General features: G+C 50.1%; 1 protein-coding gene across 11 annotated transcripts in view; it reads right to left on the reverse strand.

Moving 5' to 3' along the window:
• Positions 1 to 536: 536 nt before the first annotated feature.
• Positions 537 to 26,141, reverse strand: part of LOC410535 (protein lozenge) — an 87,808-nt gene continuing 62,203 nt past the window's right edge. For 3 of the 11 annotated variants that reach the window (XM_006564868.3, XM_006564867.3, XM_006564866.3), the window contains 6 exons: positions 14,339 to 15,000; positions 14,040 to 14,270; positions 10,323 to 10,448; positions 6,216 to 6,410; positions 3,754 to 4,047; positions 537 to 2,288 (listed from right to left, as the gene is read on the reverse strand). In XM_006564868.3, the coding sequence (XP_006564931.1) occupies positions 1,945 to 2,288; positions 3,754 to 4,047; positions 6,216 to 6,410; positions 10,323 to 10,448; positions 14,040 to 14,270; positions 14,339 to 14,645 (1,497 nt within the window). In that variant the 5' untranslated portion in view covers positions 14,646 to 15,000 and the 3' untranslated portion in view covers positions 537 to 1,944. Of the gene's footprint in view, positions 2,289 to 3,753; positions 4,048 to 6,215; positions 6,411 to 10,322; positions 10,449 to 14,039; positions 14,271 to 14,338; positions 15,001 to 16,399; positions 17,031 to 20,121; positions 20,313 to 26,141 lie in introns of those variants that run through there. The other 8 variants (XM_006564870.3, XM_006564869.3, XM_006564872.3 and 5 more) reach the window with 8 other exon arrangements.

Raw genomic sequence — 26,141 nt, forward strand, 5'->3', positions numbered from 1 at the left:
GCAGGGAGGGCAAAACCAACCCGGGGGAATCTTCTCCCGGGGACTACGTTTAATTAAATCTTTTGCGAATTTACATACATACACGCACAGCATCCGCCGAGCAGCCAGATCCTTTGCAACTGTCGGCTTTGGGGGAAAGCTTTGTAGAGATTCGTATCGTTACCTGCGCCACCCTTTGCAATCGGGGACCTTGCCCGTCATTAACCGAGATCTTACGTGCTTTTTTTTTTTTTTTCTGTACATTTCATGTCGAACAACACCCGTCGAGGATTGCCCGGCATTAAACCAGCTTTGAGGGCGTGTAATGGACAACGGAAGTGGAGAGAGAGAGAGAATCGAACGATTTTTTAATCAGCTCTCGTTGTTGTTACATTCAGGATCGAGCGAATTGGAATGGAAGTCTGGAAGAATATGGAGATTGTAATATTTGTAATATTTATGATATTAGAATTAGTAATTAATACGACAAAGTTTGGAAGAGAAAGGAAGAATTAAATATATGCGGAGGGGAAAAATGACGCACGTAGTTCAGTATATATTTTGAAATACATTTTTATTTCGACTCGGTCAAAAACTACGATAACAATAGGTCGGTAGATATGTATATCTGAAATCATCGTTCTTTCGAGTGGAAGGGGCAGAATGTAGACGTCGTTAGTTCGAAGAAAAAAACGAATAAATCGTCATCGACCGTTTCGATCGATCGGCATGTATCGCGACGCAATATCCGTTCGAAGATTGTGGCGCGAGTTCTCTCGTTTTTTTTTTCTTCCTTTTTTCTTTTTTCATTTCGCTTCCAGAATTTCGATGCGAAAGCGACGAAATTTTTTTTTTCTCGCTCTTTCTCTGAGAAATCGCGGACGAAGAAGATTATTTCCCCCCTTCGATCCGATTTCACCGCTGTATTTTTCGTCTCTCGATTCGACCGACGCGCGATTCTCGTTCCCACGGTTTTTCCCAACTCGCGAGAATCGCGATCGGCGATATTGCACACGAGCCCGCATTCAAAAATCGATCAAAAAATCGCGTTAATCCTAATCACGAAAGAAACGTAATCGTAAAGAAATAAGAAGACGTTGCGTTATTAGCGGGTGCGCTCGATGACTGGTCGAGATCCCTTGAGAAAAATCTTCATCTCCTCTCGAGACACTCGCACAATTAATTTATTCAATTCTCTGGAACTTTGATCGCCTTGTTATCGTTACTTAAGTAGAAAAAAAAAGAAAGAAAGAAAACGCGAGAATTGGGTTTGGAAAAAGAAAAAAAGAAAAAAAAGAAGAAAATAGAGATATACTCGAGCGACAAGCGGGACGCACAGCGGGATATCTACGAAATCGGCTCGACCAGCCATCCTCCGAGACGCAACCCGTCGACACAAGTCGTCTCACACACGTCCGACGACAGTGATGAATGACTCGATGAAACGACAATGCTCTATCTATGTACAGTGTTTCTCTATATACATCATCATCATCGTCACCATCACCGTGGGGGGGCCAACAAGCAAGCAAGCAAGCAAGCCAACGTTCACTCGTTCACACATCGGGCACACTCGGTTAATTACAAACTCGCCTCTCCCTCCTCGGAGATTCAATCGTCGAGACACGATTCAGCGAAAAAAAAAAGGACAAACAAAATCATCATCCGATCGCGCGACGAGTTCTTCGAACGCGCACGCGCTTTTTCTTTTTTTCTCCTTTTTTCCCCGTTCTGTTTTTAATGCCCACTAGTAACTAGTTCTCTCTTTTCTTTTTTTTTTCTCCTTTTCCCTCCGTTCGAACAACAACACACCTCGAGTCACCACACCGCCGATCACAGTTCGCTCTCCCCAAGCGATCCAATAATATATCGTTATCCACGAGATATTATTTTTTTTTTTTCCCCTCGCGAAAAATTCTCCCAACTCACGACCTCACAACAAACGAGTTCTTCTTCTCTTGGATCTTAATAAGGCCTCCACACGTTGTTGTCCGGTCTCACTTCCTCCTGCCTCACGCTGCAACTGTCCGCCACCGCTCTCTGCTCGGGGCTCTCCGAATTCTGGAACTGGTTCCCGTACAACTGGGAGTAAAGGATGCTGGGCAGGACGCCGGGCGTCGGGAAGTAGTTGCCGTAATTCTGCCCGAATCCTTGCTCCTCGTGAACGGGGCTCTCCGTCGTGCTCGAGTCCGTGGACAGGGATCTGGGCGACACGTAGTCCTGGTACCTCTGACTCGGCGTGCCCGACATCAGGCTGCTCAACGGGTCGAGCGGGTCGGACTGGCCCGTCGTCGTCGAGTCTGGGACCACTGGTTTCGTTTGGAAAAAAAAGAAGAGAGATCGACCGTTGCGTTTTTTTTTTTTTTAATTCTTTAGAAAAACTTTGTGAAGGGGAAGGGGATAAGAATTTGAGGGAGGAAGAGGAGGAAGAATTAAAAGGAAGGAGAAATAAATAATGAGATTTTTGAGCGCATAGAAAAAAACGCGTAGAGATGAATAATTGGTAAAGTATTATATCAACGATGTAATAACGAACGAAAAGTGTTCCATTTTGCGGGCTGCGATATAATATTTCGATATAATATTCGACGATGAAATATAATTACAATCGTAAACAATGGAATACACGGAGAAACGCGAAACGCGACAGCTATTACTAATTTCCCTCCAAACTAAACTCGTATCTCTAACGATAACCCTTCCCCCTCCAATATCCCGTATTCAAAATTAACAAACGTTCAATCGATCGTTGTTACGACGGAGGCAAAAATATTTGCAAATTTAAAATCTACGTGATGAATTCGTGGCAAACGTTTCTTGCTTCGATCCGACTTTCGCTTCCCGAGATATCCTCGTTCCAAAGAAACATAAATTTTTATCTTAAATATCCCGATATACGCTCGTCGCACGCTCGGATCTCTCGCGCGCGCCTCGTCACAATCGACCTATCGCAAGCCCGCGCGCCACGTGCGCTGCCCACTGCACAGTCGCCACTTTTTTCTCTCCTTTTTTTGCTATCGCGCCGCACGCGTTTATGGGGAGGGAAAAAAATGTGGGTCGCGTCGACTGGGGCCATTCATAGGGCCAATATCTTTCCGCGTCTCGGTTGGTAACAAAGATCGGCGTTTCGAAGATCGGATCGCTCTTCGCTCGTGGAATTTTTATCTTATACACGAACATTATTTCGAAGTTTAAACGAGATTTTTTCGCGACTCGAAGTTTGGAATCGTACAATACACGTAATACACGTACGCTAATTTCATCGATTGTCCCTGATTGCGTGACGCAGCGCTGCGATGATATCGATTACAAATGTACTCGACTACGTATTGTAAACATCGGCCGATCAACTATTAATACAATAGTTTAACAGGAAGCGGGCGGTTTACGCGTTACGCGTTTAGAGAATTATCCGTGCGTGAAATGTGAATTAAACCTGTAAAAACTCTACTGAAATTGCGATCGAGAGAAATAAGAGAAACGGAATAAGAAGAAAAAGAAAAGTAACCCATAAGAAGATCCCAAGAGATGTAAAATTTAAAATTTATCTCCCAAACACTTTTTACCAAATTTTCACCTCTCGAACAAAACTCTCTTTGCTCAACTGAAAAAGGGGAGGATTGGTCGGGAAGGAATCGAAAAGGGATTTGGCCGCGCGTGAAACAAAACACGGAAGCAAAGAAGTGAGAGAAATCGATTGCGCGATACGTGAGTGAGGAGTGAGGAGGAGGAGGAGAGAACGAAAGAGAGAAAGACAGAGAATGAGAAACTTACGGGATGACACCGCTGAGAACGCATCCTGCTGTGCCGTGGATCCTGCACCGGTACCGGAAGTGACGGTGGATCCCGCCGTGGAATCGGGCGCCGTTGGCGTGTTCATAGACGCGGCGCCCGCGAAAGACGCCAACGAGGAGGACGACGGGGGTGGTGGCGGAGGTGGCGGTGGCGGGGGTGGGAACGACGCTTGTGCCGCGCACGACGACAAAGGGCCGGGAAGGTAACCAGCGTAGCCGGCCGTGCTCCCGTATCCCCATGAATTGCTCGCAGTAAGACCGAACTGGGACATGTCTGAATGAACAGATCGTGTCAGAGAATGAAAAATTCTTCTGTTTTTCCCTTCCTTCTCGAGATTCGATATCACTTTATCGTATTCGAGAGTTTCTTTCTTTCTTTTTTTGGAGGGAGGATTTGCGTTTTATGAATTTTGCAAGAAAGAAAAGAGGGAGGGAATCGAGCAGAAGCACAGCAGGAGAGCAAACACAATACAATCGGGAAGCGATTCAAGGCGGAAAGCGAAGCGAGAACTCGAACAATCGCTTCGAATCCGCGCTTGCGTGGTAGCGAGCGTGCTGGAGGGAGAGGGAGAGGGCAAAGAACGATCGGATCGGTCGTTGTGCAAGTATCGTTCCATTTCACGAGGGGTGAAAGGAAGGAAAATATCGGAGAAGATCGGAGAGATCGAGAAGATCGGCGAATACGGGCGGGGGATCGCTTTTCTTTTGCGCCCTCTTCGGATTTATTTTTGCGGCGTCCGTCCCCCCCGATAGATTTTCCAATGAGTTCCGTGAAGGGAGTGGAAAGCGAGAGGGAGAGATAGAGAGAGAGAGAGAAGGGTGCAGCCGGACAGGAAACGAGGGGAGGGAGGGAGGGCGCGTTCGAGATCAAAGGGTCGGTCGGTCATCCCCCGCGTACCTCCGGCCAACTCAAATAATCGAGAGAGCTCGAGCATCGCCACTGGGCCGGACCGTCGTTGACGAGAGAGGCTAACCCTAAATAGCGTGGAGCAGCCAGCATCTGCTTTCACGTCGTTCGTTCGTTCGTTCGTTCGTTCGTTCAATTTTCAAGCGGGGACAGAAGGGGGAGGGGGTGGGTCGGTTGGAAACTTGGCCGGCCGATATCGCGACGTAAGGAGAACCTTTGATTAACGCCACCACGGATTAATTTCCAGGCCTCGATTTACAGGCAATTTCGTTCGATATCGTCCGCATTTTCGGGGAGGGAAGGGAATCGAGGGGGCGGGAATATTTCGATCGACATCATCTCCCCTTTTCGTTTCTTCCAAATTTCGTAACGCGCGCGTGTATATATATGTATATAAGTGCGAGTTAAAATTGAGAAAAAAGTAAGCGCGTACGTGCGCGTTATAGGATTAATAGCGTTAATCGAGGACAGTTGGACGTCGCGAAATTAAAAGATGTTGAAGGGGCAAGCGCGGCGGCGGATCGAGAAAACGCCGAAGCGAATTATCGATGTCCGATGTCGGGAAAAAAATTAATAAAGGAAATACCCGGCATGCTTGGATACTTTATCGAGGAATTTATCGCTTTTGGATCCGAAGGCGACTCATTAAAACGACTCTCGCCCCTACCTTCGCCCGATAATATTTCTCCTCCCGCGCGGATTTCTTCCGCGAGAAGATAATAAATTCGCGGATAAACCGCGAAAAATCTATCCCTTCCTCTGATTTCTAACCTCTTTTCGCTCGCTTTGGAAACAGGAAAAAAAGGAGAGAGAGAGAAAAAAGAAAAAAGAAGAAAAAGAAATCGCGTCACAGCGAAAATCATCCTCTGGAAAATTTGGTGAGGATCCTAACACGAGGGAACCGATACGAGAGAAGAAACGATGAAACGGTTTCGGAAGCGCGATGAAATTTTCGCGTAGAAATTCTCGAATTCTCCTGTTGGAAACGTGAAGAGAACGCGAGAGGGGAGGAGGGAGGGAGGAAGGGGGTGGAGGGGGAGAGAGTTACCAGGCCAAAACGACGAGCCATCCCCCGACCAGGCAGCCGCCGCTCCCGTGGCAACCCCTTTAATATAATATTTAATCTAGCTTTGAACAGGCTTGCGGTTTCCGCCTCTAGAGTCGAGAAGCTAGCTCTTGCGAGCCTAAAACCTCTCTCTCTCTCTCTCTCTCTCTCTCTCTCTCTCTCTCTCTCTCTCTCTCTGCTTACATTCGAGACGAGACCAGGAGGAGGGGAGCGGCGTCTGTTTGGAAATATTCCCAGCTTCAATCCTCCTTGCTTCTTATACGATATCTTCGATGAAATTTTATTTGCGGAAAATGCGGAAATTTCGGGTTGGTTGGCGCGCGAAGAACAGTCGATTCTCGTAGAAGGGCAGGGATATTCGATATTGTGGAGTTGATCGAAATCGACGCGAAGAAAAAAAAAAAGAGAGAGAAGAAAGAATGGAAGCGTGGATCAAGCGCTTGGATGGAAAGAACAAAGTTGTACTTACTTTGACAGTTGGCCGGCATCGCGTGCCTGAAGGAGGAGAGCGGATCCCGCGGCTGGAGCGGGTTCGGTAGCGGCTGAAGGGGATTCGGCAACGGTTGCAAAGGATCCACCAGCGGCGAGGCGAAAAACGGGCCGCCCCTCTGCGAGGCGAACGCGAACGCGTGGAACTGCTGCTGCTGCCCTAAAAGAGACAACACTGCGATCAACCGTGCGCCTGTCCACTGGACCTACGACAACCGCCTCAATCCTTCTTCTTCTTATCCTTCCAATCGATTCTCGATTTTTTGAAGAAAAGAGAGGGAAAAAAAAAGGAGAGTATCCTCGAATTTCTCGATCCCGATGAGCTCGAATAAAATCCACGAATCGGATCGAGAAGAAATTCGATGATTCGATTATTCCCGCGGACGGGATAATCGAAAAAAGAAAAAAGAAAAAAAAAGGAAAAAAAAAAGCGTTCTCTCCCCTTTCCCCGTAATTGGCCAATTACCTTCGAATCGAATTACCACCAACTATCCATCGATTTCGGGCGATCGATTCCCTAAAATTTCCTTCAGATCGCGCGGCAACCCGTTTCTCCTACCCAAAAATTCCCCCCCCGAAACTCGACCACCTCGAAACTCTCGGGAGAGTTCTACCAGGTTTTCCTCATCCTCCCTCCCTCATCTGTCCACTCCGCCTTGCCCCAAAGTCCCTCGATTCGCATTCATCGGCGGCCGATTTTATTTCCCCGGGCGAGCGACCGCCTCTTCCCTCTTCTCTCCCCCGATCATCTTGCGCGAGCAGCAGTTTCGAACGAGGGACGAAACCGAAACGGGGAAGAGGAGGAGGAGGAGGAGGAGGAGGAGGAAGAAGAGACGCGTCGAGGCAGCGATTCATTTTATTTCCCGGGTACGGTGTCGCCAACCCAATTAAAGACGTCCCAACAGGCGGCCGCCGACTGCGTCCTATCCGACCAGGCTGCCGCCGCCGCCGCCGCCGCTGCCCACGCTGGTCAGGTTAGGTTAGGTTAGGCCAGCAGCGGTCTGCCCCACACGTGGACGATCCGGCTTTCCTACGTGAACCGTCGAAATCTACGAACCGACACACCACCGAAAGGGGAGGGAGAAGGCACCGGAGACCAAAGCCAGAAGGGAGAAGCAGAGACGCGCATAGAGAAAGAGAGACGGAGACAGAGACACTCCCTCTCCCCCAATCCGTCGTCCTGATAATCCAATCGAAGCCCTAATTCTAACCCGAAATTCCCGCCGGTTTGCTGAATAGGGTACGGCGCTCGATCCCGGGGACACAATGAGGGCGCGACGCCGGAACAGAGAAGCTAACGAGATCTATCGTTAAACGAGCGTATATTTCCATTCGTGAGCGACGAGCAAATTTCTCGAAAAACCTTTCCGTCAAAATTATTCACCCGATCTTTTTCGAATCGAGATTCCCTCGATCGAAGTCGATCGCGAAATATTTTTGCAAAGAGATCGATCCTCGTCGCGACCAATTTTTCCAAGAGGAGAGAGGATGGGGGGAGGCTCGTAAGTGGACACCGTCTCCAGACAGCGTCGCTATCGATTTCATTGGACACCCTTTCACTGCGCGTGCAGACCGATGACTGCCAGGGAATTTCTCGAGAGTTAGCAGCTGGCCGCGACAGCTCCTCATTTCGTTCCCGTCTCCCCCGGCCCTGGTCCCTGGACGAAACTGAAGGGGGCCATCGCTATTTTCCAACAAAAGCGTGGATCCATGGTGGAAGGTGTGTATGTGCGACTCGGGGATTTCGGGGTTTCCAACTTCCGCCGGAGGCATCCTTCGCGCGAACCGACCCCCTCCTTCCTCCTCTCTCACGCCCTCGATCAATTCCCTTAGCCCTGCATCCTCTTTCTGCGGCGGCCACCTTTGGCTATGGGACGAGGGTAGAATGTGTAATGAATTGCTTGTTTAATTAATTACGACCCTCGAAGCGGCGCGCTCCATCCAGTTCGAACGAGGCGCGCTCGTTCCGCCATCGGCTCCCTCCTCCTCCTCCTCCTAGGACCCCGCCTCTTTCGAATAGAATTCATAGGGCTGATTATTTATCGCTGGCCGAGTGAAAGAAGGGTCCGATGATTCACGGCGAAACAGTTTGTTTTGTAAACAAAGTTTCGAGCGGAGGAAGGAATCTCCTTCCGTTTCATTTCGTTTTCATGTTTCGAAGAGTGACGTTGCCGATTTCACGATTTTTCTCCAGATAGGATAGAAATAGAACGAACGAAGGAGTTTATTTGACCGAGCTTCATGGGATCTTGAAATTCGTCGAGTTATCGTTAGTGAAAGAAGTCCAATGATTTGCAAATTCGTTTGTAATTGATTGAAAAGGAGGGAAATGGCCACTTCTGGTTGATTCTATTGTATTTTCGTCAGTACTTGATTTCGAAAAACGAAAGTCTCTTGTGAATTTCTAATTTCTCGCTGGTCAAAACAGGGATTTTATCACCGACACGTTGGCCACATCAAAAGAATTCGATCGAACGCTCTCCAAAGTGTGTCCATTCTTTCACTCCTTTTGATCCTGCGAAAGGAGATCCTTCTCGTCGAAGAAGAACGCTTTCTTATTCCAATAAAGAAATTCGATTGGACTTAAGAAGGGAGAGATTGCCGCAACGGAATTGGCGAAAGTTGCTCGACAAAAGTGCGGAGGCGGCGATCAATTAATTAGCCCGATTGAATTTAATTCGTGAAACGAAAGTAGAAATAGGCGGGGAGTTTACGGGGGTGTCTCGGGAACTCGTTTCACGGTGTCACGGTTCCGGTGGATAGCGGGATAATAAAATTAGGGAGCGTGTCAAAGCCGAGGAAGCGTCGCTCGTTTAAAGAAACGCCGATCCGGCCACCCGCAACGCGTTAATCCTTTTATCTCGTGCCGCGCCCCCACCCTCCTTCAGCTGGAAATATTTTCTTTCGGCCCAGATGTAACGCGCCGCCTTCATCCTCCAAAATAAAATCGATCCACCGACCACGTCGCCTTACATACTACCGGAAAAGGATCTTCGATAAGCAGCCTCCCCAACGAACCATTCCTTTCTTCTTTTTTTTTTACGACGAAGATAAATCGTAATTTAACCTTACTTTGAAGTCTCTGAATTTCTTTCCGAAACGACAGAATAGAGAATCGCGTCCGTACATCGATAACTCTCCTCTCCTCTCCCCAATCCCAAGTTGCTCGGGATGGCTCAATCTCTCGTCTGGTAGATTAACAAACAGGGAGGGGGAGCGGTAAATTTCGATTCTCCGACGTAATACCGGCTCGGTTCGTTCGGGTTGGAGACGTTGGCGAGGAACCCGTTGACACGCGTCGCCGCGAAATAACCGACGGCTAGGAGGGTAATCGTGCGTCTGGGTAAGGCGCGGTGGTGGGCAGACCCTCTCTCTCTCTCTCTCTCTCTGTGCGTATGCGTGTGTCTGAGGCGGGAAACTTGGGAGGCGTCGCACAATATCTCCGCGGCTAAACACCGCAGCCCTTTATCAATGTTATGGCGGCCGGCCGTGGTTATAAATAATGGCAATTGCGCGAAACTTAACCCAGCGAGAGAACCGCACGCCCGCCCCAGGGCCATTCCCCAACTTGCGCCCGAGGACGCCTCCCCGCGCCGTCGCGAGTCGCGCTCGCGATCTCCGCTCCTCCTCTAACGCCTCCTTTTTTTTCCCTCTAACGCTCGCCATGAATCCTTCCGATCCTTTCAACAGGCGAGGTAAAAATTGTAAAATGTTATCGCGGAATACGAGAATCGTTCGAGGAAAATAACGATGCGTTGACGAATTTCGGATCTAAAGGAATGTTTGTGTTATTCGATCTTCTCTTTTTTTTTCTTTCTTTTTTTTTTTAAGCGAAAATCGAAAGTGAAAGATCAAAAGTTTGGGGAAGATGTAGAAACAAATCTATTTTGGATTTGGATCTTGGATTATTTATTCGTAGAATTTTTAAAGTCGAAAAATAATTCTCGTACTTTCGAACGATTCTCGTATTTTTTTTTTTTGATTCTTATAAGAGATCCGTCGTAAAATTGTCCCCGACTAATGGAGTTGAAAATTATGATTAGACGTAGATGTAATTTAAATAATAAATAATTTCAGCAATGCTTACAGTGATACTCACTGGTCTTGGATCGCGGTTCTCGCGGCCCGTCCACGGTTACTTTAATGGCCTTGGTGTACGTGGCGACTTGCGGCGGGGTCGTGGACACGGTAATCGTCAGCGTGAAGCTCTTCCCTGGAAAAATAATTATTTCGTATCTTTTTTCCCTTTCTCTCCCTTTTCTTTTCCCTCCTTTTCGATCGGATGGATGTTCGAGACGAAAGTTTTCGCGGGGTGAAACGTGGCTGGCCGACCCGTGAAACTTGGCGGTAACCGAATTAACCGTCGGTAATGTATCGAGGGCGTCGTGGACGGTGAGACGGTCAGCCAGCCAACGCGACCGACCTGTACGGCTGGTTGCGTCCGCTTATGTTAAAGAGCCTATCAGAGGGCGTCACCACGACAGGGAAAGAACCGACCTTTCTTTCTTCGAAAGATTCTCGGGGCGAAACTTTTCCACGAATAATACGAATAATACAATTTTTCAAAAGATTGGAAAAATTTAAAAAGTCGAAATCCGTTATCACGATGTTAAAAAAGCAAAGAGGAGGATGAGGAGGAGGAGGAGACACGTCTTGGAAATCACGCGAGGGATGTTTCGATGAAACGTTCGTTAAAGAGGGGACAATGTTGCGTTCAAAAAAAAAAAGCGGTGCCACGCAGAACACGGTGGTCGCACACGCAGAGGTTCACCGCAATTCCACGTGCACCCTCTTTTTCTCTCTCACTCTCTCTCTCTCCCTCGCCTCGTTTCTCATCCGGCGAGCTGATCGCCGATGGCTTTTTCCAACCCCTTCTCAACGCTACACACGATTCTGAAAACTGAATCATCGAAACTCGTATCACGCTCTCAAGTAAAGAGAGAGAAAGAGAGATTAGATAGGTCACTGTAAGATTCCATTCTTGGAATTTTGATTCGTCAAATTCTGCGTTCCGTGCATTTCGTCCGATTTCCTTTACTGTGCTTATAATATCGAATAAATAAACGGATATCGAAATTAGGATATCATTTCCACCAGATAGAAATAGAAACGAAACGAACGATTTACCTTAATTTCAGACGAGTAAAAAGTTCGCACGAGTTCGTGGAAATATTTGACGAACGGTTTAAGGTTTTCTTTCTTTCTTGGTCGGCAAGATTTAAAAGCGCGAATGAGAAAAGAAACGGGGAGAAAGATTATTGGAGGGAATAATGGCGAGTGTCGAGCGTGGCCACACGGTGGTTCACCACGCGAGCTTCTCGTTTTCGAACGGGGGAGAGTCCCGTCAGTTTTGTTGCAAGTCACGGCATCCCTTCCTATGACCTAACCCTGGCAAACCTTTTCACCCGTTTCACCTCCGAGTCGATGGTTCCGCACAGCCAGCTCGGCACACGTAGTTAGGTATCACCCTTGGTGCCAGTCGCCGTCGAACCGTTAAAGGTCACACCCCCGATAACGCCACCCTTTCTTTCCATCCACCGCCGTTAAACCAACCATTCTCCAATTTTTTTTTCTCCCTCCTCCGTTCGAAATTTCTTTCGATCCTTTAAATCTGCCCGTTTATTACCACCGCGTGTGTAGCAAATTATGGCTTGCTTGATTAAAATTTTTCCCCCTCCCCTATTTCGAAATCGAATATCATCCCTTTCCGTCTCGAATATCTCCTCGACTAAGAGGAGCGGCTCTGTTCCTCCGCAATTTGAGAATTGTTTAGAATTTCGAGAGAGCGGAATCGATTTTTAATTCGAAAGAAAGAAAGGAGAGAAAGGATATTGGAAAGAATCGTTGTGGACAAATATTGATGACGAAGCGGAACGATTCCTCCGATAATGATTCTCAGGGAAAATGTGGATCCTGATATCATTCGTCATTCGTAGCCAACTAATTAATTTCAATTTTAATGAGAATCGCGTATCGCTTCATACGCCGTCCGAATTTTCTCCAAAAATCATCGAAATATTCCTCCTCGATCTCGTACGAATCTTTCTTCTTTCAATATCGCGATACTACATTCGTGATTTCTCGTCGCGAATCGAATCTCGCGGTTAAAGAACGAAAGAAAAGTCTTCTTCTCCGTTCGAATTACGAATTTTTGGGAAAGGAACAATACTCTTTCGAAGTGGAAACCAGAAACGCACCAGCTCAAGAATATCGATGATAAGCCATGACCCTGTTCCCGCACGTTCATCCGTAATGCCGGCTCCAAAGTCTGAATCGTTTCCAACCCCCTTCAAGCCTAAGCTCTGTAACGAGATAGATCATTTGGGCGCTTATAGTTTCAGCCCTACCAGCCAGATGGGATACCCTTCAACTTTGCACACGCGAGAGAACCTCGCATCTACCGATAACATCTCCACCCCTCGAATTTGTAATAAAATTTGTAATAAAATTCGCACGAACGAAACGACGACGCGGATCGCGACTCGCGATTCGTCTTGGAGGGGGATAATTTTTCCAAGAATTTTCCATCCACGAGAATTCTACGATAATACTTGGAAGCAGGAAGCCAACTCCTCTCCTCCTCCCCTCCCTCAGACGGGTGCCACGTACAGAGGAATGAATTCTCGAGTTCGACAAACGGGCGGATCATTAGGGATTCGCGCATCGGTCGGTCCTCCCGGGGAATATTCAAGGAGGCGAAGGAACGAAGTCGCAGGAATCCAGGACGAGAGAGACGCTTCTCTTACATTCTTCATCCTAGCTTATGTTAATTCCGCGCTCGACGAAAACAATTGAGAGCTAATCCCAGACAAATGACTGACGCGTTTCCCCGCGAGGGTCGACGATTCGCTCGCCCCCTCTCTTCCCGGATAGAAAATTCGGGTATTCCATGGTTTCCAAACACCCTATCCCTCCTCTATCCCTCCTCTATCCTTCTTCACCAAGCCTATTCAGCTTCTCTCCTCGCGTCGACGAACTTCAACGCCGTGCTGGTAAAACGATATCGATTTTCGCCGCTGATAATTCGAATTCGCTGTTGGAAAAGAAGAAGAAGAAGGAAAGTCAATTCCTGGTTGGACAACGATCCGTGGATAATTTTGACAAAGATGGAAGGGGGACAAGGAGCAAGAAGTAGGTCGGAAGAGGGTTCTCGAGCGATCGGCAGGCGACGCGAAACAACCCTGTAATAACGTTAATTAAAATCCCAAATGAAACCTCAATTAATATCCTGTCCCCCTCGTTTTCGCGGGCCTCCTTTTCGCTCCCCCTCCCTCTCTCTCTCTCCTCGTGAGAGGCCGTTCTCGGGGGTGGAAGAGGAGGAGGAGAAAGAGACGACTCGGAAGAAGGAAAGTAAAGAGGAAGGTTGCTCGGCGGCGATGGTGGTGGTGCGGACAAATAAAACCCATTACCCACCCCAAGACATCGTCGCCTCCTCGAGTTTCGGCTGGCACACCAATCAACGCCTCGGCAACCCTTGGCGAAACGTCCAATTTCGAGGTCGTGACGAGGCTTACTTAGAGGATTCTTTTCCCCGGCGAGGGAAAAACGACGAGGGTCGTCCTCGTTGTCTCCCGAGACGTGCCCGACCTACCCTTACTACGAGGCTCGATTCTTCTTCCCGCCACCCCCTCCTTCCTCCCCTTTTAACGCAGCTCGAGGGCGAAGATCAACAAACTCTCGTGAATGAACGAACGAACAAAGAAGAAGAAAAAGGAAAGAAAGAATATAATCGGCAACTAATTTTTCGAGTTTCATCGTGGCGAACGTAACGTAAGATGGGAATCGTAGCCATTTCTCAACTCACCTCTCCCGCTTCTCCCGACGAACCTCAGATCGTTGAACTTGGCCACCTGGTTCTTCATGAGGGCGGTCGAGTTCCTCAACTCGGCGCAGCAATTCTCGTCGTTGCCCGCGCGAACGGTGACCAGCGTGCCGTCCCCGACCTCGCCGAGAGCGACCACCTTGAACGCGACCGGGAGGGTCTTGTTCGACCTCCAATGGGCCGGTAAAACGGTGCACACCAGGTGCGGGGAGCCTGGACCGCGGTCGAAATCGTTACGAAATGGGACGCACACACTCGCGCGCTTCGAAGAGCTTCCTTACCTGTCCGCACGAGTTCTCCGGGATGCTCGCTGACAAAGTCGCCGAGAGTCCTCTCGGCGAGGATGTCGCTGGTCATCTTGGTGTAGGCGTCGGTCAAAGGAGAAACGCCCGACTCCGGCGAGGCGGCGACGCCGGGAGCCGAGGCCCCTGTCAACTGCATCCTGTCGCTCGTTCCGCCGCTCTCGCTGGCACCGCTCGCCGTTCCACAGCTGGACTCGTTGCCGGACCCCCTCACCGAGCCAGCGCCGCTTCCGGATACCGTGCTGCTTCCGCCACCGCCGCCGTTGCAACGGCCGAATATATCCATAGGCAGTCACAACGCCGGATGATACATCCTTCCATTCGGTTCACTGCTCCGGCATCCCATCTATCTTCAATTCTCCTCCCCTTCCGCCTTTTTCCTTCGGGGTCAGCCTTCCACACTCGACATAACTAGGCCGCCTTCTATTTCTTCCCTCGTCCACGCGATTCTCTTCCCGACTCGCGAATCAGAGGGGTACGAAAAATCACAGGGGCGTTGTATCTTTCTTCCACCGATCGTTTCTTCGACGTGACGACGCAACTTCTTTCCTTTTCTTCTTCCTTCTTTTTCTCCTTTCGTCCCTCGACGCCTATCGACGCGCGATCCAACAGCAGCCTCCTCCTCGATCCCTCGGCCTTACCTGCAACCGTAGAGAAAATTCATTGCCGTGGGGTCAGTGGTCATCACCGGATCGATCGATCGACGGATCTCTTGGAAGGAAGATCGAAGGAGAATCGAGTAAGGATCTCGAGGGTGGGGAAGAAGGGTCGATCCCAGGAGAGGCTCCGTCGCCGCTGCGACCAACCCTTCCGTTTCTAATCCATTTAACGCGACGGCCGGCAAGAAGGGCCGGTCCTTTATCTCCAACCCTTCCAGCTCGAACGGCTCGAACGAAACCGTGGACCACGCGCGACACCGCGCCGCGAGCGATGGAAAAAAGGCGAAGGAGAGGAGGAGAGGAGGAAAGAGAGAGACAGAGACAGAGAGGGAGGTAGAGAGGGAGAGAGAGAGGAAGGGAGAGAGAGAGGTTGACACGGACTCGCACACTTTTCACGCGGGCAGGCCGGCGGTGACGTCACCGTTCATTCAGTAATTTTTGCGCACGTCACCGGGGCTGACACACCGGATCCAGGTGGTTCCAGGAGGGGTTGGACCGGGCCGGTGGTGGGGACGGAAAAAATAGGGGAAAAAGAACGCCCGCCGGTAGGCAACCCCCACACGCCACATGGATATCCAACCCCTACGCACGTAACAACCGCGTGTCAAAGTGCACGTGGCACGTTACCACGTTGCCTCCTCTTCTGTCAGTGGCAGAACTACCGGGGATCCATGCATCGCGCGTCAATCTCATCCGTCACCGAGTAGGATTTCGAGACTCGTCCCGAACGATCCGATATCGAACGATCGGCCCGACTCTTCGACACCGTCCAACACTTCTAAGTCGACTACTGTGATCGTCGAGGATTTTCTTTCCTCTTTCTTCTCGAGAACGCAGGAGAAGGCAGGGGATGGAAAAGGGAGGGAGGAGAGAGGCGTTCGGCAATCGAGATCGACGCTTGCCAATCTCTTTCCGATCTCGCGATTTTTCGTAAAAAGGAAAGAGGAAAGAGGATGAATGGAATTGGAATCGGAAGGGGAGGGGAGGTAAATAAGTGACGCGAGGGAGAAGGCGAAGAACGAGGCCGAAGATTCCAAGGTGAAGGGGAAAGGAAGAATCTTACGACCCTTCTGAAAGAACGACAAGGGGACGGATAAGATTCCCGCTTAACTTCGCATTCAAATCTCTTGCTGGCTAGAGATGCTGTATGCGCGCACTTGCCGAGCAAATTATTTCTTCTTCAAACTGTCACCGTTTACGTAACAACAACTGTTATATTATTTCTCATCACCAAATCGTACGAGCCAAGTCGTCGCTACTCCTCTTCCGCGAATCGATGAGGCGAGCATCGAATCCTCCTTGAAGAAAAAGGAGGAGGAGAAGGAGGAGGAAATCGCGAGAAAGGATCGTTCCGAATTAAAAAGGAAAATTTATTATTCACCAATCGACGAGGACGAGCTCCACTTCGCAAGAGTCGCACTCACGCACGTCTCACTAAACGTAGCAACCGACGGACTTACATCGACAACGACCACGCACTGTGCTTCACCGCAACTCCGAAATCTCGCACCGATCCAATCTTCGATCTCCGCGACGCGACAATCTTCTCGATCATCGTTCACGCTCTACTACTGCTGCTGTTGCTGCTGCTATTATTCGATTCACCATAAAAAAAAAAAAAAAAAATTCACCACCAAAGAACCGCCGACCGGAGCAGCCCTCGATCGCGGGCAACGAACACAAATCGGGATCGATGTTGATTTCGGGAGGAGTCTACGACTCCTTTCCTTTCCTTTCCTTTCCTTTCGAAGGGGAACGAAGCGTTGGAACGAAGAATCGAAGGAATCCTCGCGGAAGGTCGGCGTGTTTTGGTAGTAGTCGCGGTCGTAGTCTCTCCTCGGAACACCCGTCGGGGCCACTAACTATAATTTCGGCGGTTCGTGTGAGGCAACAGCCGTTGACGCACTGGTCCATGCCAACACACGCAGCATCCCTTTCCCCTTTCCTGGTTCCTCTCACACCCCGTGAGCGACCCCACTCCTTCCGCGAGCGGTCGCCCGTCTCCGTTCGTCCCACGACCCTCCGCTCTCCTCTCCCTCTCGCTCTCACCCTCTGCCTCTTTTCGTCTCTCGCTCTCTTTCTCCTCCGTTCCTCTTTATCGCTTTATCTCCCACCGGACCCCTAACCCTCTCTCTCTCTCTCTCCCTTCCTCTCAACCTCCGCTCCATCTTTCTCTTTCTCCCCTCTATCTTTCTCCGCGCTTCTCGCTCTCCCCGGCTCTCATTCCTCCCCCAGGTTTCGACCCTTTTGCGGTGTGGCTCGCGTGCGTCTGACGGACCGACGGCTCGCGGCGGGGCGGAGCGGAACCAAGCCTCTCTCGATCGATCGATCGATCGCTCGCCACCGATTCACCGCCGCCCACTTTTTTTCCTTTCGCTTTGCGCCCAAATTCGCGCGACCGTCGTCTCGCCTCGTAACGAGCGCCGTTGCGTTTAATTAGTCGAAAGTTAATGAGGAGACGGGCCGGGGCGTCATCGTCATTGTTCCTCCTCGTGTTTGCCAGAGTTTCCCCGAACCCGCCCCTCCTCCTCCTCCTCCTCCTCCCTGCATCGTTTATCCGCCGATACGAGGTCGAGGGCCCGCGATTTAATATCGAGAATCGGCCGACACTCGAGCCGGATTAGCGGGATCGTTGGTGTTTTTCAACTCGAACCACCCTCGTCGAGTGGTTTCGCGGTTTTGGGACGCTGTTACTCCTCCCCTCCTCCTGTTGTTGCTCGCGAGAAAAAAATAGAATTTTGGGAAAGTTTGATCGTGCGTGACTCGTGATGAGAAACAATTCTATTTCTTTTTTTTCTCTTTTCTTTTTCAATAACGACGAAGAAGTATCGAAGATCGAGGGACGAAGAGCGAGGAAGTATCGATCTTGGGAGAGGATCCGCACGCGTCATTGTACGTGTTTGCCTGGCGGCAAGTCCGCGACCGGCTGGCTATCGTCAGGATATATTCGCACAGGAAATGGGTAGTTCCATTGTTTGCACGTTCGTACAAACAGTGCAGCTGCGAGGATGCGCCGGCCTGGCCGTTCTCTCTGTTTGATTTTCGAAAGTGAAGCTCCATTGTAGCGTACGTCGGTCCGGTGTATACCGACTCGTCGTGTCTGCTGTTTTCGATCGACTGGCCGAAGAATCGAGAGAACACTTCCAAGGAGGCGTTGGCCGTTATACGCGTCCACCGTGTATTTCTCTCTCTCCATCGTCGACCGATTTTTCCTAAACTATCTTACGAATTATTTCCTATATTTTTCCCACATTCTCGCCCGAAAATTTTCTCGTTAATCTTCGTTCCTCGATTTTCGACGTAATCCATCAAAATTTCCATCAATTTTTCTCTCGAGTTCCGGATAATCGTTCGAAACTTTTGTTATATTCAAATCCTTCGAAACCATCGCGACTTTATCATACTTCTCTCGAGGAAAACTTGTCGATTAAAAAACGAAAATGCTTCTTTCGATCTCACTGTGCTGGACGACAACCAACTTTTGCCTATCATCGTGTCAAACTCGTCAAATTCTTATCCCGTCGGGGGGAAAAAGGTTCGATGGAAAATCCGTGGCGGGGCGCGTTTGGAAGCGCATTAGGGTGACTAGGAAAGGATGGAAGCGTGGCCGTGGCGCCAGGGTGCACACCCCGGCCGGTCTGTCGCTTATTTGAATAACAGCGACGAGGTCCGCGGAATGAATCGCGCGAGCTGGCAGAGAGAAGTAGCGTTATTGAGCGGCGGAACGATCGTGGACGAGACGGTGACAAACAGCGAAACCGGTGGAAACGGTGGAAACCGGACGGCCGTCGTCGTATTGACAAACGACCTAACGCCCGTGTGGACCGTTGCGTTCGACGAGATTCGAATTATCTCTGTTGGAGCTTGTCAATGCAAATGCCATACCTACATTCAATTACCGCTCGTCACGCTTCGATCAGCGCGCGACCGGCCAACCACGGAATATTCCTGGCCCCGCTTCTTTTCCCAACCTTTTCCCAAAACCGCCCACGAGCGCTCCCGTTTTCAACCCGCGTCGCCGTTTCAATTTACTTTAAACGGAATAATTCCACCACCACGGTGGTGTTTTAATCTCCAGTTCGACGGAAAGATATCGGTCGAAACGAAATTCGAGCGGGACGCTTATCGAATTCTATGGGAATGGAATTGGAGTTTGGACGATTACGTCGATTCTATCGAATGATTGAACTTCGAGAAGAAATATGATTTATATATATCGGAAAGGAAGATGGGAAGAATTGTTTAGAATATCACGATAATCGATGGTTTCGTTGATAATAATTTTCCACGTGTCTTCCATTGATCGAATTCTTTTAATCTCGAAAGTATCCGTCTAATCGCGAGAGGATGGCGAAGAACGAGTTCTTCCAGAGAAGAAGATTCCCTTTCTCCCCGAGGAAGAGAACGTACGCGAAAGAAGAACCGCGATATCGGGATGCGGAACAACAGGATGCGGACGGGGGTGGAGAGCGCGATAACGAGACTGATGGGAACGCGATCCGGAGCACGTGTCGTTAAAGGTAGGGAACGCGATCACGCAACGCGGTTGGATTCATCGAAAAACGGTGTTACGCGGAAATCGATGCTCGTAGAGAGCGCACGGTCGGGCGACGGAGTGAAAAACGAGCGGTTGAAAACCGAGCGACAAAAAGATCGAGCCCGTTCGCACGATCGCCGACCACCGACCCCCTCTCCCTCCCATCCCCCTTACACTTTTTCTTCCATTGCTCGGAGAATACTCGCGCCATACATCTCGCGTCGAGAGAGAGAGATATGGCCGCCACGAACAAAACGAAACGAAACAAAACAATTCAACAACTTTTTTCACGATACTCCTCCTCCTCTCCTCCTCCCGTTCTCCCAATTACACGACTCACGATCGAAATAATCGATCCCCATCCCACGGCTTAATCTCTCCAAACGCTTCCCACTCCAACTTCCTCCTCGTGGCAATCACTGGACAACTCGCTTCGAACGCGGCGTTGTTGCTCGATCGTTTCAACGCGCACCAAATATCGACGACGACGACGACACGTGTCACGTGAGGCGATCGGGAGGGAGGAAGGGAAAAAGAAAGAAGAAGAAGAAGAAAATAATTCGTACCGGATACGGAGCGAGGCGCGCTCGCTTTGTTGCGGCCGGGCACGCTCGATTTGGCCAACGATTGAAGAACGGCGAAGAACCGGGTACCGGGGCACGAGAAGAGAAGAAGGAGCAACAACGGCACGGCACGGCACACCGCCGCGCGAGCAACCGTGCCGCGTGAATACTACGCCGTCCCCCTTTCCCCTCTCCCTTCCTCTTTCTCTCTCTCCCCCGCGCCGACCGCCGCTCGCCCCCTCGAGGGGTAACCGCCGCCTCGTCTCTATCCCGTGGAGGGTAGTTTCGCTCTAACGAGCACCGCCGCCCCACTGGAACACCACACTCTCTCTCTCTCTCTCCCCTCCCGTGGCGGCGGCTCGCCCCCTCCCGCGCCCGACCGCCCCTACCACGTGCCACGTACGCCCCCACGCCGCCCAAGACGGGGGTCGTAGGTGGCGCGAGTAGGGGGGTTGGTTAGTAGCCACCGACCGAACATGTGTAACACGCAGCCTTGATTACACGCGGCCTTGTAAAAATTATTATTATGGCCGTGAGCGCCCGCGTCCAAACCATCCGCCCCCCTCCCCCCTCCAATTTTGTTGTTTCCTTTCCGAGAGGAAGGGGAGGGGGACGGCGAGCTGACCTCGGACACCTTCGCGCGTTATAATGGGTTCAATGTCATGGCGAATCGTGGCCTCCGTTTCTCTCTCCTTTTTTTTTTCGCAGAATTTTTCTGGAAATCGTTCGAATCTTATAGGATACACGGCTGTGGTAAAGGGATTCAGTTTTCTTTTTTTTTTTTTCTAGGAAAAAGAAAGTCACTAGGAGAGCGCTTTCAATTTTTGTAACTTTGTCGTTTTCTTGTTTATCTTTTTTCCCTTTCTTTCTCTCTTTTTCATAGCTCTCTTTCTTTTTTCTCGCTCGAAAAAAGCGGACGATCGAGGACGCGGAAACACGTATTCCGTATTTCCGAGAGTGACGGTAGTAAAGGTAATCAGCGTAGACCCGTGGTTTGTGATTCGTTTGGCGCATACCGCGTTTCACGGAGACACGGGAAGAGAAAGAGGGTGGGAGGGAGGGGTGAAACCGCGTTAATTCCTGCGCATTCAATGAAAGAAAAAATACCGGAATACCGTTCCGTGCCAGTTGCTCGATGCGGCCGCCGTTTGTCTGCTTCAGCAGCTCATCAGCCAACCCATTATCCGAATTATATTATTCGACACCGACGGAATAAACAAATAAACGCGCCAAACGATTCCGTTCCTCCTCCTCCCAATCCCTTTTTCGAGGATCGAGATCTCTTTCGACCGTCTCTTCTCCCCTCCTCGAATCTCGAAAAATCGATCGATTCTTTTCATTCGAAGCGAATGAAAAATCGGAGAGAAGGGGGAGGCGATCGTGAACTCGGCGGTCGATCGACGGACCGAGGGCCGGTTCGCGAGCGAGGAGCGTACAACAAGCGGCTTGCCTGGTTTCTGGTCGAAGTGGGGCTAACCGCAGAATCGGAGGCAAGATGGCAAAAGTAAGTCGAGAGTCGAGGGGCGGCGCTGCGGCCAGACCAGCCCACCGGCGCATCCTCGTTCTTCTCGCTCCGATTCCGCCTAAGATTCCCCGACGTTCAAGAACCGACGCGTCTCGCGCGTTTCGAAAACATGAGCCCTCTTTTTTTGCCAATTCCCCCCTTCCTCTCCTCAGAGTGAGGAGAGGAATAGAAATCTCTGCGCGGGGAGGGGAACGAATAAATTAATGAACAACGAGGTTCAACAAAAGTTTCAAAGGTTGTGCTTTGGAATTAATTAAATCCCCCGAAACGAAAATTAAATCCGGGCATCCAAAAAATAAAAAAAAAAAAGAGGAAGAAGAAAGGGAAGATGGAAATAGAGAAATATATCTTGCTTCCACGTTCTTGCTATCCTTTCTCATTTTCCACGATATTCTTCATCTCGATCGAGGATGGAAAGAAAACGAGGAAACTTTTTAAGGAGAGAGGCGGCGAGAGGGGAGGGTGGTTGACTTTCAGATTGCGGCCACGGACGAAATCCAAAAATCCTTTGGAGCGGGCGGTAAAAGGGCAGAATAAACATTTCCCGAACGGTTAGTAGCGACGTGGCGGGTCGAGGGTCGAGCGGGAGTTGCGGTTTCGTGTGGGCGGAGGTTCCCTCCAGACTGCGACGCTGGTGCGACGGAATCGCACCAGTGTAGTTACGTCGGGAGCGTACGCGGGAGCGAGAGAGGAGAAAGAGGCTTGTTTCCTTACGGGCGGGTAAAAAAGTAGAAGCGAGACGGAATGGCGGCCGCTCTTCAAAGAAAACTGAGAATCGTTAAAAGGAATCGCCTGCCCGCGCTTTTTAACGCGATCCCTTCGACGATCGGGGATGGGCACGGAAAAGGGGACGGGGTAACAGGAGAAGAACCGGAAGAAGCAAAGATTCGAGAGGGCAACGTTCGAGTTGTACTCGCCGAGTTTGATCCATCGGATCTGTTCATGTAAAAAGTCGTGTACTTTCGTACGTTTAATTTATCAACGATGCGCCATTCGCCAACGACTTCTTTTTTTTTCTATTTAAATCGCTTATACCGCGACCGATATTCGGACATGAAAAGAATTAGTAACGCACGATAAGTAAACAGGATGGAGGGTAATTTTGCGTAAATCGGGAGCAAGTATCTTTCCAACAACAGTTTTTCAAGATATTTAAATTTTTAAACACAGATGGCATAAATAAAAGTTTATATTTCACCGCTCCCGCTTTACGAGTTTTCCCTTGGAAAGCGACAGCTCTGTTCCTCGGTCGGCCCAGAGATGGCGACACCGAGCCACTTTTATCGCGCCCTGTCCACGGGGGATGCGCACCCTCTATTTTTCGTCACGCGCCATTACGGGCTGGCGCGCGCGTATCGTCGTAATAAACGAACGTTCACGGGGGAGGTTGATAATTACGCATCGGGAACGTTGCTCTCATCGTTGCAATTTTTAAAACGTCAATCGTTCGCTCGATCGTCCCTCTCTCTCTCTCTCTCTCTCTCTCTCTCGCGGGAATAGAAAGGGGCTGTTGTCCATTAATTCGCGAGCGTCTTTTTTGCGAAAAAAAAAAAGAAGAAGAAAAAAAGAAAAAACGGAGTAAAAAAAGAAAAAAGTCAACGAGCAATTTTGAGTTTGAGCAACCCGGCGTTTTATTTATCGCGCGACGAAACGTAAACGCGTATCTGCTGATTTAATTGCAATTCATTTACCAGTGCCCACGGTTCAATGATTTTTCGAGGCCAAAGGAATTTTCAATAAAATTCTGTCCGACGTGGGAAACAACGGGAGTGGGCGAGGGACGGGGGGGAAGGGGAGGAGGGAAGTGCAAGGGGGAGGTGCGAGGGGACGTGCGACAACGAGACGACGACGGCAACGACGACGACGACGCACGCTCGACATCGATATTAAAATGAAATGCTAATTAATTTTTTTTAAATCGCGAGCACCGGAGCATTGCAATTATTGCGCGAAATGAGGCCAAAATGAAATTGTTCCGTTCGCGAAAGCGTCCAGTTTCGAGGGAGGTGACACACCGCGGGGTGGCTGAGGGGAGAGGTGGGGGAGGACGGAGGGGGGGGGGTGAATTCCGAATGACGGGGCGCGACGGGGGCAGAAGGAAGAAAGAAGGGAGGGGGCAGAGGAAAAAGAAGAAGATGAAGAAGGAGAAGAGGAGGAGGAAGGAAAGAGGAAGAAGAAAAAAAAGGGAACGAATCTCGCGAATTTTAGAAAGCCGATCCGTGAAAACGTATCGGTTCATCGCGGGCCAAAACGGGGTGAACCGCGTACCGTTAATCAGCCTGGAAAAATCCGCGAGCACTGGACAAGGGGACGGCAAACATCCCGCAAAACCTTAACCACCCGAATGGTATTGTTTTAATGTAATTCCAGGGCCGTTTTGTCGTTCGGCTCATGCACGCATGTAACAGCGCGAACGACAAACCCGTCGACCAGCCAGCGCGTATCGGTTCAACGAAACCGAGAGAAAGAGAAGAGTGTGTGAGCAGCGGGGGGGAAGAGCGTGAGCGAGAGAGAGAGAGTGAAAGACGCGTCTAACCGATGTACAAGGGCGAGGGGGAGGGGAGGAAGGGAGAGGCGAACAGTTGAGAAGGGGATGGCGCATGGTGTACAGAGGTAAAGACAGAAAGAGAAGAATAGCGCGTACACACGTAGCGGCGGGAGAGGGAGAAGGGGGTTGAGCGACGATGGTGGAAGAAGGTGGGCTACGTGTAGCTACGTTCACGGGAGAAAGAAGCGACGATCGAGAGAAGGGAGAAGGAGAGGGTGTTTGTGGGTGAAAAGAGATAAAATCAGGGAAGGGGAGTTGGGGCGAGAGAGAAAGAGAGAGGAAGAGAGAAAGAGAGAGAGGGAGGGAGAGAGAGAGAGAGAGAGAGGGCGCAGTGTTTTGTTCGCGCGCGATGGACGCGTCGCCATAGCGACCGGCGGTTGTTTATTATTGCGTCCAGCGGTCGTGTGGGGTGGCATGGAGGAGAGCGCGGGGTAGTTTACGCGATAAAGTGTCGCGTGGGGGGCAGGGTGGGAGGGGGGAGGGGGTAAAAAGGGTTAGCGGCGGCCGCGGGGGTCGGGAGGATGGGAGGAGGGGGAGGAGGGAGGAGGGAGGGAGGGAGGGATAGGTGAGGCAGAAGGGCGGAAGGATGCGAGGAAGAGAGGAAAGGGGGAGGAGGAGGGGGAGGGTGGAACGCCGGTGTGCAACGAGGGAGTGGCGGCCGACCACACGAGGCCGAAAAACACACTCTCCGCCAAACCTACCCCCTATACCACCCCCGTACACCACCACCTCCTCTCTGCCGGTGGTAATGAGAGTTCGATAAAGCGCCGTTACCAGTGCGTGACGTCAAGCGAGTTCTCTCTTTTCCCTCCTCTCTCTCTCTCTCTCTCTCTTTCTCTTTCTCTTGCCTCGTGTCCCTTTTTTTTTCCATATACTTCCGTTTCACTCGCTCGTACGATTTTTTTTCCTTTTTATACCTCTCTCTCTCTCTCTCTCTCTCTCTTCGTTTCTCCACTCTTTCTCTCCCTTTCTTTCCCTCTCTCTCTCTCTCTCTCTCTCCTTTTTTTCTTTTTTTTTTCTTTTTTTTCGTATCCCTCTCCTTGTTTTTGTAACTTGTCCGTTGCCTTTTTTCGGTCGCCGTTAGCAGCGGCGAAGTCGCGGTGTGTGACTGTGTGAAAAACGAAGCCTCGGAAATTTCGTTGGTTGGCACGGACGTACGAGCCAGAGCAGCACGCTCGCGGCCAGCGCATTTTTTCCCCGGCGATAAAAACGTCGCGGTGGCTTGATGGGTATCATATTTTTTTCGGGACGGGGCTACAATTTGCGCCGCCCGTAGTGTTGACGCGGCTCGAGCACTCTTCGCTACCATGATCGCGTTCGACGCTCTAATTGCTTTCTGATCTCCACCGTCGGTCGAGATCCACACGCCACCCCTATCCCCATCTCTTCCCTCGCTCTGTCTCTCTCTCTTTCTCTCTCTCTCTCTCTCTTTCTCTCTCTCTCTCTCTCTATGTTTTTTTCGTGAATTGTGAATTTGAGGCAAGATCGAAGTAGCAACCAGGTCGATTGGAATTTACTGTTTCCCGTTCGATTAACTTTTCGCGGTTTCGTTCGACATCGTTCTTGCGTATTTTTTTCTTTTTTCTTTCTCTCTTTCTTTCTCTCTCTCTCTCTCCCCTCCTCTTTTTCGCAAACAATTATAGCGTATAAATTTTTTTTCCCATCGAATCGAGCAAGATCGTTCAAAATCTCGAGCGAAGGGTTTTCGATCGAATCGAAATATTCGAAGCTTCTTTTTTTTTTCTTCTTTTTTCAATCTCTGCATTCTCGTTGCAACAAAGTACCTCTCTTTCTCTCTCTCTCTCTCTCTCTCTCGACGAGAATCGTCACCTTGAACCTTGAACGGTAATTCGGTAGTGAGTGACAAACAAAGGGAAAGAGGGTGAATCAAACCGTGAATTAATTCCAAACTCCGGCAACGCACCTGTTCGAATTACCGCGATCCCGAGA

The sequence above is a fragment of the Apis mellifera genome, linkage group LG14, assembly GCF_003254395.2.
Source record: "Apis mellifera strain DH4 linkage group LG14, Amel_HAv3.1, whole genome shotgun sequence".
NCBI lineage: Eukaryota > Metazoa > Arthropoda > Insecta > Hymenoptera > Apidae > Apis > Apis mellifera.